General features: G+C 39.3%; 1 protein-coding gene across 4 annotated transcripts in view; it reads left to right on the top strand.

Moving 5' to 3' along the window:
- Positions 1 to 9,473, top strand: part of ADPRH (ADP-ribosylarginine hydrolase) — a 15,207-nt gene extending 5,734 nt beyond the window's left edge. Inside the window, exons 1-3 of one of the 4 annotated variants that reach the window (XM_072418625.1) lie at positions 53 to 2,424; positions 7,478 to 7,844; positions 8,833 to 9,473. In XM_072418625.1, coding sequence (XP_072274726.1) covers positions 2,413 to 2,424; positions 7,478 to 7,844; positions 8,833 to 9,197 — 744 coding nt within the window. In that variant the 5' untranslated portion in view covers positions 53 to 2,412 and the 3' untranslated portion in view covers positions 9,198 to 9,473. The other 3 variants (XM_072418624.1, XM_072418626.1, XM_072418623.1) reach the window with 3 other exon arrangements.
- Positions 9,474 to 10,284: the final 811 nt, after the last annotated feature.

Below are 10,284 nucleotides of genomic sequence, written 5' to 3'. Positions count from 1 at the left end.
GATCATTTACCATTGTTGTCCTCCGTGGACGTCCATGTCTTTGTATTTGTGTTATGTTTATGTCTAAATGTTTTCAAGACTCACTGCATGTATTTGCCATTATATCATTTTATTTGTTTGTCTTATATCATTGTGATGTGCTTGTTTTATGTCTGCCCAGAATTATAGCAGTTACTGTGTATTATGTGAAGAAGATATTAGCAGGAGGAGTCTGTAAAGTAATAGGCTATAAATATATCACATGAGGTTTTCTATTCAGAAACACTTGGCTAAACTTCAAACTTAACCCAAAGAAGCTGGAGTACCTGAGAATAAGGAGTTCAGTCCTTTTTATGAGTGGCTCACATAGGAACTTGGGTTAGGTACATTTATGTCTTCATTTCTTCGACCTATCTTTTGCTTTGTATTCATTGTTAAGTTCTATTCAGGCTTTTGTTTTATTGCAAGGATACTGGATTATATGAAGTTGCTTGGAAGAAAAAAAGTTGTTATATCAACAGAAGGGAACAATGTGACGGCCCAGGACTATTCCATCTACCTCCATTTTGTACTCAGTCTGTATTTCCTTTTTGGAATGTCTATACTCTGAATAATATTTCAATTACAGAGTACCTAAACTCACAATTTTCACTTTGCATAAAAGAGTAGACAACCCTTTTATGTAAGACAGGGGTCGGCAAACTCCGGCCTTTAGGCCAGATACGGCCCAGCCGGTAGTTCGTTCCGGCCTAATGCCCCCTGGCCGTTCCAGGGCCGCAGCTTGCTGGCGGATCGGCCAGGGGGCGTTAAAAACTACCAGAGCCCCTGGAGCTCCAGTGCCGCCCCCTTGCAGTTGCTTCCCTATTTACCGCGGCCGGCGTTGATACTTAAATAGGGAAAGCTCCCTGAAGGTAAATCCCTCTCCTCCGCAATGCATACGGAGGTGAAGGATTTCACTTCAGGCGGCGTTCCCTGATGGTGGGCGGAAATTAGGGCGGGGCCAGCATAGTGTGCTACTGTCCACTCCATAAATGGCCTAGTGGCCATAAAACTTTACCGACCCCTGATGTAAGGTAAAAATTCTGTTTGTTTGTTTTTTTAAATAAAAAAGGGTGCAGCCCTGCCCCCCTATTCTCAATCGCCTAGGCGGATGAGAATGAATAGCGCAAAGCCTCATGGGATACCTACGTCACGCATTCCGGGCGTGCTCCTTCTGCCCATGCCCCAGCATCTCATGCTTGGCACAAAGATGCCGGGATGATGCGGAACCCGATGGGAGAGACCTCTGGGCCGACCGACTGCCGTGTGGGATTAAGGGAAGTTGATTTTTTTTGTTTTGGGGACTTTTGGGTTTAGTTCTTCTTTAAGTTCTGTTGCATACGTAAATCCTCCTAAACCTCCGGAAGGGATTAGAGAGGTTTGACTGGAGATGTGGATTGTTGTGACATGTCTGTCCGACTTGTTTATGCTGAGAAATCTGATCAGAAATTGGGTATTTGGTGGATGTTTCCACATACTCGTTGCCATATAAATTTAACCGTAGCCAATGTTTAATATCATTTTTATGATTACCAGCTGTTGTACACATAATGTAAGTATCAGCAGGGTGGAGTTCCCCAATACTGGTGCACGCGTATAACCTCAACAAAAACAGAAGTACTTACTCTGATCATCAGTTTTATTATTTTCAAATTCTTCTTTACTGCTACATTTGGTGCGCTAGCCAGGGAGGTGAAATCATGAACCAGCCGTACAATAATGGAAAGGGGGAGTGAGAATGTACAGCGCACACTCGGGTTACCATTTTTCACACTCCCACCTTCCTATCTATTTGGCTGTTTCCTGAGAGTACACCTTTCAATGAACAGATCGGAGGTAGGGATGCACCTATATGTCCTTATATTTTATGTTTGTTATGCCTGCCTGTGTCCAGGACTCGTTGCCAGCACTTAAAATAGAGAAGGAGTGCAAGTTCTTGCAAAAGTAAGATGGTGAGCTGCAAAATGTTGTTTTTCCACAGTGAGAACTATTATTCATAGTGATAGAGAAATGCGTCTCGGGTCTTTATAACTAGTGCAGATCAGATTGTTTTAGCTGGAGGAGGTGGTGGACACAACTGAGGCAAATATTTAGAACAAATCACATTTTCTGTATCTCCAGCATTCTCCACCCTTAATGGTGTTGCCAAAAACTATGGGAACAACATAACAAAACAAGTCTGGTTATGGTTTTTGCTTTAGTTATTAGTCAGGAACTTTTGGAACTTTTAGTCAGGAACCAATGAAAATCAGCCCCAGGAACATCACAATGTTATAGTCAGACGTTTCAGGGAAAGCTGGTGTATCATACATGGGAATAAAGGAAATATTGATCATACATGAGAAAGAAGGAAACCAGACACTTCAAGGGAATTGAGGAACACAGATCAAACAAATGGAGAAGCTGGTAAATGTTTCTGCTTTATAGTTTTAGTTTGCCTAAGTCGTGCTTTTACCGTAGCTCATATTACATTTCCCTTTACAACTTTAAAACTTTAACTGTGGTTAGCTTTGCTGCCTTGCATGTTGCTTCCTTGGTTTTCTACATAGGTCTGTTTACATCACAGGGGCTGGTGGGACATGACCACCATAACACAAGATTCTTGGAGATTGTTTCTTGTAAAGTTTAGGGTCATAGAAAAGCTTAAGGAGAAGATCTTTAAAATTAAGGGCCAAGACTCAGAAAGGCAAAGTTTGGGTTTTCTTTTGTTTCCATCTATTTATTTAGTTCACTTTTAAAGGTGTTTTGTTGAATAAAATGATGTGATATCCTTGAGAATTTGGTTTTTCTTCTGGGCAGGATCTCCTCCTCCTGTGTCACTGTCTGTATTCGTCTGTCATTTGCAACCTCTATTTATTGTACAGCGCTGTGTAATATGTTGGCGCTATATAAATCCTGTATAATAATAATAAAGTCATACTGTCTGGACTTAGGATACATCTCCTGGGCTAAAAAGTCAATGAGTGAACCATTAGTATTCATCTGAAATGATATGTAAATTAATAATGTTAATGCTTACCTGCTTACTTATATAACAGCCATTCATTTTCTGTGTGAAAGGCTTATAAACAAGAAACAGGAATAGCAAGTTTGATGATGCTGTATTTGTAGTTAGAAATTCAAGGCAACCTTCCTGTGTCTTAAAGAGGCAAGATAAGTCCTATTTTATTGGGGACACAAGCCATGTGTGACCTCAAGCACTTGGGGGATATTACTTACCTAAAAACATGGCAAAGTCATAGTAGACCTAAACCCTAAAGGCCATTTATAACCCACACCAAATGACCATGACATGATTCCAACCTCTCCCAATTATGTGAATGGGGGAAGTTGGGAACTAGTTTTTATTCATCTCTTTTAGCCGCTTCCTAGGCTCATGCATGCCCTTGGCTACACAAAATGTACCAGTACTGCCTTCCTGAGTTTTATTGAAGAGTTTCATTCTGTCTCAGTTTTAGTTCCTGAAAAAAAATTGTCATGGGTTGTAAATTTGTATATTTTGCTACTACTTTTAGTTTAGAAGTTTTTCTTTTTTGGCAGTCCTGTCTAAAAAGTATTGCTGCATTGAATATAATTGAGATATATATATATTTATATATATAATATTTAGATTTTTGCTATGCTGCACCATGTGCAGTTATACTGCAAACATTGATAAGATATGTTCTCTTATTTGTAACTATCCTGTCCTGAATGTGTTCTGGATTACATGCATACTAGGGAATTCATAGAAATAAATCAGGCAACTGAAGGAGTGATGCAAAGTATTGTGCAATATTCAAGGCATAGACAGTCTCTTGGCATCACTTCTGTGTCCATATATGTAGAAAATTATTTTTCTCTATTTTTTATCCCTTGCTGCTTGCAAGTTTTGGCCATAACTATTAGGCCACAGAAACATACTGCACAAATATAAAACTAAAGATTTCCTATGATTACCATTCATCCATTTACATATCCTCAATCAAGACAAGCAGAATAATAAAACACGCTGACATTTCTTTTGGTACTGGAGATTTCCAGTTTCCACGTACATTTTTCTTTTACTTACCGCCTGTACTTTAACTACAATGTGGTTTCAGGGGGTTGTTACCTGGCTTTGTAGTCTTGTGAGCATTCTCCAGTCCCATTAACTGATGCATGTTCTTTGACGAGTGAAAGCTAAGTGGGGTTTAGCTGTATATTTATTTGGTATATTAATGCTCAGATTCAGCTTTACCTGTAACCCCATCGCACCCTTTCTCCATTAAATCTGGTCATCAGGTGAACAGCATTACTGGCAAAGTTTTACTATAGCAATTGTTCACCTGTGATCATTATAATCCAGTTTGCATAGTTTTCAGATCTGTTAGTCCATCTTTTTTCCTAATGGCCATTACAAAGCAAACATCCTCCGACTTAGTAATTGTAGGTAGTGTGAAATAATATTTTATGAAAATGGTATTCTTTAATTGTGTCAGATGATTCCACTACTAGAAATGATATCCATCTAGTGGGCATGCAGTAGTGGTTTTATTTCCGTCCTTAATGTCTTATGATTACAACCACATTGACTCAGTGCACTTGTGTCAAGCCAAATGGGCATAACTGGGTGGATCTGTAAAAGTATACCATCCAAAATAGGCCTAACAACTATTTTCAGAGCTCTATAATACAAAAAGATGAGCAAATGTACACCAGGGCAGGAACTTCCATGCAACACCAGACAACCCAGTGCAGTCTTTGGAGGAGCCGTTTCCATAAGAAATGCTGCCAGCTGTGATTCTTATTTATCAAGCCAGAATTAGAAGATTCCAGAGCTTTTCTTTGCAGGTAGGGGATTGTACAAATATCCAAAAAAAGAGGGTTTTATTTTTCTTTTCTGCATAAACGGTGAGCTCAATGTACACAGCAGCTTTTCTCAACCCGTTTAACATGGGGGAACCCTTATAAAAACTTTCAGGTGTTCAGGGGACTCCTTTCTATAATTACTACATCCAAAGCTTACAGCATATTAGCATAGTGATCACTAGGAACAAGGTCTTTCATTGCTGGCCAGTGGGAAGAATGTAACCTCTATCCATAGCCAAAAAGATTATTTGTGTCACTCAAACTGACCTGGCCATCTTGTTGGATCAGCAACAGAACTTGATTTGAATTTGGGGTTTGTGTGTTATGATGGACATCAAGCTGCTATTATGGGGCAGCCACGGAGTTTAGCACTTTGGCCTTTGCAGTACTAGGTCCCAGATTCGAATCTTAGCCAGGACTCTATCTGCATGGAGTTTGCAGGTTTTCCCCGTGTCTGAGTACCCAGAGGATTGGTAAACAATATTGGGGTACTGCTGTACACATCACATTTTCAACTGAGATTAGCACAACTGTTCATCTTGGGTGACACAGCATTGTATGATGGAGTGACTTATTTTTAGTTTGCAGTGAGTGGTGACCCCTACATTTAAAATATGAAAACTTGCATGAGGTATTCACTTCATATAGCACACTCACAGATAAATGGGTAGCACTCAGGTAGCACGTCTCTGGGTATGAGAACCCAGTCTCCTATTCTTAAGTAGCCACTCCAGGTCAGCAAGATTTTCTTTGTGTCTCCTGCCTGAAAGTCACTGCCTGCCAACCTGCCGCACTGGTATAGTGAACAATTCAATATATCACTGCACACCTCCGGTCTGTATTGTTTGACAGGTTTCAAAATAATAAAAGATACTCTGCCTAAATATAAAATAAGAGAATCTCCATAAGATCTGACAATCATGGCTTAATATTTTACATGTGTTGGTTCATAGCAACAAGACACTCGTTGTCAGACAATAAACTCATTATATTTGTTATATCTACTTCAATCATTAGACAAGAGGAGAATAGGTAAGTACAAGTGTATGTCTGGAATGTATGTATGACTTTTTATTTTTGTATATTCCAAAGTCCCAATCCCCAAGTGGCCTGATATCGCACTTCAGGTGGCATAGCACAAATATTTTATATCTTGTAATATGTGCGTCAGTCGAGGGAATGTAAGTGTTATATGTATGAATGACTTTTTAACATGAGTATGTGCGCCAGTACTATTCACTATGTAGCCTGTATTGTAGTGCAAGTGGCATGGTGCCACGTATAAATGTTTTGCAGCATGAAAAGTGTAAAAAACAAAAACATCTGAGAAGGAATTTAAACTTTCCCAGCACAAGGAAAAAGTGATGCCGTTCTGATTTTATTTAAGTGCCAAAAGTCCTTCTTGTTCAGTCTTGCATGTGGTATAAATAAGCAACAAAGGAACAAGGCAGTTGTCCTCCATCATCCTCATTGACATATAATATGCATGAGAACGACTCCAGCAATGCTAAGGACAGCCTTCATGTGTCTGGTTGGTAGGGTGAAGGGGGGAGAGATCTTAATTTAGCAGTTATGTGAGACCACAGGAACCTAAAGGACATTGGGATTGCACATGGATCCTCCCTGCTCAGGCCTGCAATGAAGAGGAGAGCGTTTACAGCTCTGGCAGTAATTGTGAGCTCTTCTGGCAAATGCTTGTTTGTGTGATTGCTTATAACTATACAGCTGATTTAGGATAACTAAAATAAAACTTTTACTGATTTTACACGTTACAAACTACTTTTATTATACCTGAGCTTATAGAGTTTATATTGTAGATAATTCCGTACAAATATTTACTGATCAGGGCTAGTGTGATAAATTTATCTGAACAGCTTTGACTGACCGGATTGGCCTTTCCTGCTCCGGTGACACCTGAACCGATAGAATAAAAACCTAACAAAGGAGAAGATATTGTGACTGGAGTTCTGCTTTGTATCCACATAGTATTTCAGCTTTCATTGGGGTGGGTGATCCTCAGACAAAAGCTTTTATATTGCCAAGAAATGGAGCCTGGCTCTCCTAATGTAAAATAACCGGATCATCTAGTACAGCCATTCTCAACCAGGGCTACATGGAACCCCAAGATTCCCCTGGGAGTTGTTTGGGGTTCCTTGCCTTGTGGCTGATCAACCTCTCATTTGCACCCAGTTCAGCTTTGTAAACTTTATGCAGAGGGGGTTGTTCTGTAGCTCTTTAATAGATATAGTATTTGAACATTGTCACCCTAGGATAGAACGTGTATTACTGGTAGGATCACCAGGAAAAATAAGGAGAAAAGAACCAGGAAAAAGAAAAGTAATGCAGCCATCACATTAAAAACTGCCATAAGTTATGTTTCTGATCTTGAGTTTAGATATTTCTAATATATGAATGCCATGCAACCTCTCAGTCCTTCCTAAAAGTTGACTAATGTCAGTAAATACCCTAACCCTACTACAATCATAGCAGTTTGTTCATGCTTGCTAAGGACAGCAGCATAAATGTTCAATTGTTTCAGTTGTTTGTGACTTTCCTATAGATTTGCAGGTGCCCTTGTTTGTCTTTGATGCCATTTTTCAATGTATGTGATATTTTTTTTATTTTCCAGCTTGTATTTGCAGGTCTGATCCGTAAGACCTTCTACGGAAGCGATTCTACAGAAATGTGTTCCGCACTTGTAGAGAAATATGTGGCTGCCATGGTCCTGAGTGGATCTGCTGATGCCCTGGGTTACAAGGGTGGTAAATGGGAGTTCAGTAGGAGCGGCACTCAAATTCATGCAGAACTGGCCAATCTGGGAGGCATAGAGAAGATTGATGTGAATTCATGGAAAGTGAGCGATGACACTGTGATGCACATTGCCACGGCAGAGGCACTGGTGGCAGCAGGCAAAGACACCACACCTGCCACACTCTACCCACTGATAGCAGGAAAGTACATAGAATGCATGGACGATATGGATGGCAGAGCTCCAGGTAATATGAAAACCCTGATTAATTTCTTTTTTGTATAAAACTATTTTTGTCATCTTTTGTTGTGCTGCCCATTTCCTGCAGCTTCTATATAGGAAATTCTTGTCTATATCCATGTTCTCCAATAATATCTGCATGACATTCCCTAGGTGCATTGTAGACCAGGGTGACAATGTAGGAGGTTAAAAAGTTATTACTCACAGCATAGAAACTGTAGTTAGTTGTCTGTTTGTCCCTGATGTGAATACTTTTATTAGTATTATTTATTTATTTAGTCAGTGATCCAGAACAAGCGTGCAAATCAGGAGCAATGCCAGGACTAGCATACCAGTTGCAGGTTTGTGACTGGAGTATTTAAAAGAAATCAGATCAGTGATTAATTTTTCCTTTATTCATACCTGACAGTTATGTAGGGAACACAGAAATATGTTATATATACATTTGCTAAGTCTGGTAAGATATTGTTTTGGCTTTGATTGTAATAGCTATTCACATGCTCTAAATTCAACATGTGGGCATGCGCAGAAAAAGCATTTTCCTAGATAGAGGGGAAAGAAATGCCGATCTGATCCATGTACAGTGAACTCTGTTGGAAGCCACTTTGCAGGCACGATTGCCAGCATGGTGCAAATACGTAATGAATACTGCAGTCACTAAAGCACGAGGTATGAGGTATATGTGCACTTTGTTTAGGAGTGTCTTTATCCCTTAGTTTGGATTTGCTACTAGATTTCTAGAATGGGCCTGATATATTACTGCATACACTTTTATCAGTGAACCTGGGTAATCCAGCAAACCTGAAATAGATCTGCTCCAGGGTTTTTCTAACAAATAGCAAATGGCTATTAGGAAATCCATTCCGGGTTCACTGGATCACACACAGGTTCATTGACGAAATCTTCCCCAGCCCTGAGGAGCTTTAATAAATCGGGGCCAATGTGTCTTGATTTACCAAAATGCTGTTCTGAATAAACTGTTTGTCTTTACCCAGGTATGACCTGCATAACGGGTACAGATTTGTTAAAGCCCAATGCCCCAGATGGATGGAAAATCCCATTTAATAAAGCCGGTGGTGGATGTGGCGCAGCCATGCGTGCAATGTGCATCGGACTGAGATTTCCTCATCCAGAACAAATTGAAGACTTGATACGGATCAGCATAGAAAGTGGCAGAATGACCCATCATCACCCTACTGCATATCTTGGCTCCCTGGTGGCTGCCCTCTTCACTTCCTATGCTGTAAATCGCAAGCCCCCACATGAATGGGGCAAAGCACTGATGGATGTCCTTCCTAAAGCAAAAGAATATATCATTGCTGCTGGTGATGAAGTTAAACCAAATTTAGAGAGTTGGTAGGCATTCTCTTTGGTTTGTATGAAAATTTGCATTATTTGTATTGTTTGTATTATATTGATGTCTTATTTAAAAAAAATAAGTTCACTTTAAAAACAAGGTTTGCTCCCTAGCTTTAACCTAAACTACAACAATCCTTTAAAACTTCTCATAAATCAGTTTACTGGCTGCTCCTGCACAATAGCACTCTAGGTAATGTTATGGGACTGTATATCAATGTTGGGGATGCAAGGGAGTGCCACGGAAGTCTATGGTAAGCCTCCATGTAAGAGGGTGACTTACCAACCCTTCAATGAAAATATCAATACATTTCCTCTTTGGAATGCATAACTGCAGTTCGTCCACTAGATGTCACTGTTTATTCATACTTGATTTATAAGAAGTATGAATAAACAGTGACTTGCATTTGCAGCATATAACCACTAGGAGGTGCCAAAGGTAACATGACTTTATGCCCCCTACTGTAATGTAAATGTTTAAATAGGAATGAATTTTGTAAAAGATAAATTCAAAAATGATTGTAATATGAGAATGATATTCTAATCACCTAGCAGATGTAGCAGATGTACAATTGTTCTTTTTTTTCTATCAAGTACATTGCATCCTCTTGAAGTAGATGAGTGTATTAGTTATAGGGGTGTAAATCTGCTATTCTATTAAAGGACTTTACTGCTGTAGTAAATTTTGATGGAGGCAGGCCCATTTCCTGATTTAAACACTTTACAATAGTGTGAATTATCTCCTTATTTAAAAGGTTCCCCAGCAGTCACATATTATATGGTCCAAATTAATAACACACAATGCATTTTTATTACTGTGTGTTATTGATTTTTTTCACGGGAAAGGCATTAATATATAGCTGACACACAAACCCTTTATATCTTGAGATATTTACAAAGAAAACTAAATGCCCTAAGTAATTTGTGTCTTTTATGTTACTATTTTAGGAGAGATAGTTCATCCGAAATGATATAAGGGCAATTTTACTAAAAAAAAGAAAGGACATATAGGGACTAAAGTCTCACTTTGATTGGTGATTCATTGATGACCAGCTGTTAGCTTTCACTGAACTTCACATGTTCAGCAATTA

This window comes from Pyxicephalus adspersus, chromosome 7, assembly GCF_032062135.1.
Source record: "Pyxicephalus adspersus chromosome 7, UCB_Pads_2.0, whole genome shotgun sequence".
NCBI lineage: Eukaryota > Metazoa > Chordata > Amphibia > Anura > Pyxicephalidae > Pyxicephalus > Pyxicephalus adspersus.
Note: the sequence above shows the minus strand (reverse complement) of the source record. Positions and strands in the feature narration are given on the sequence as shown.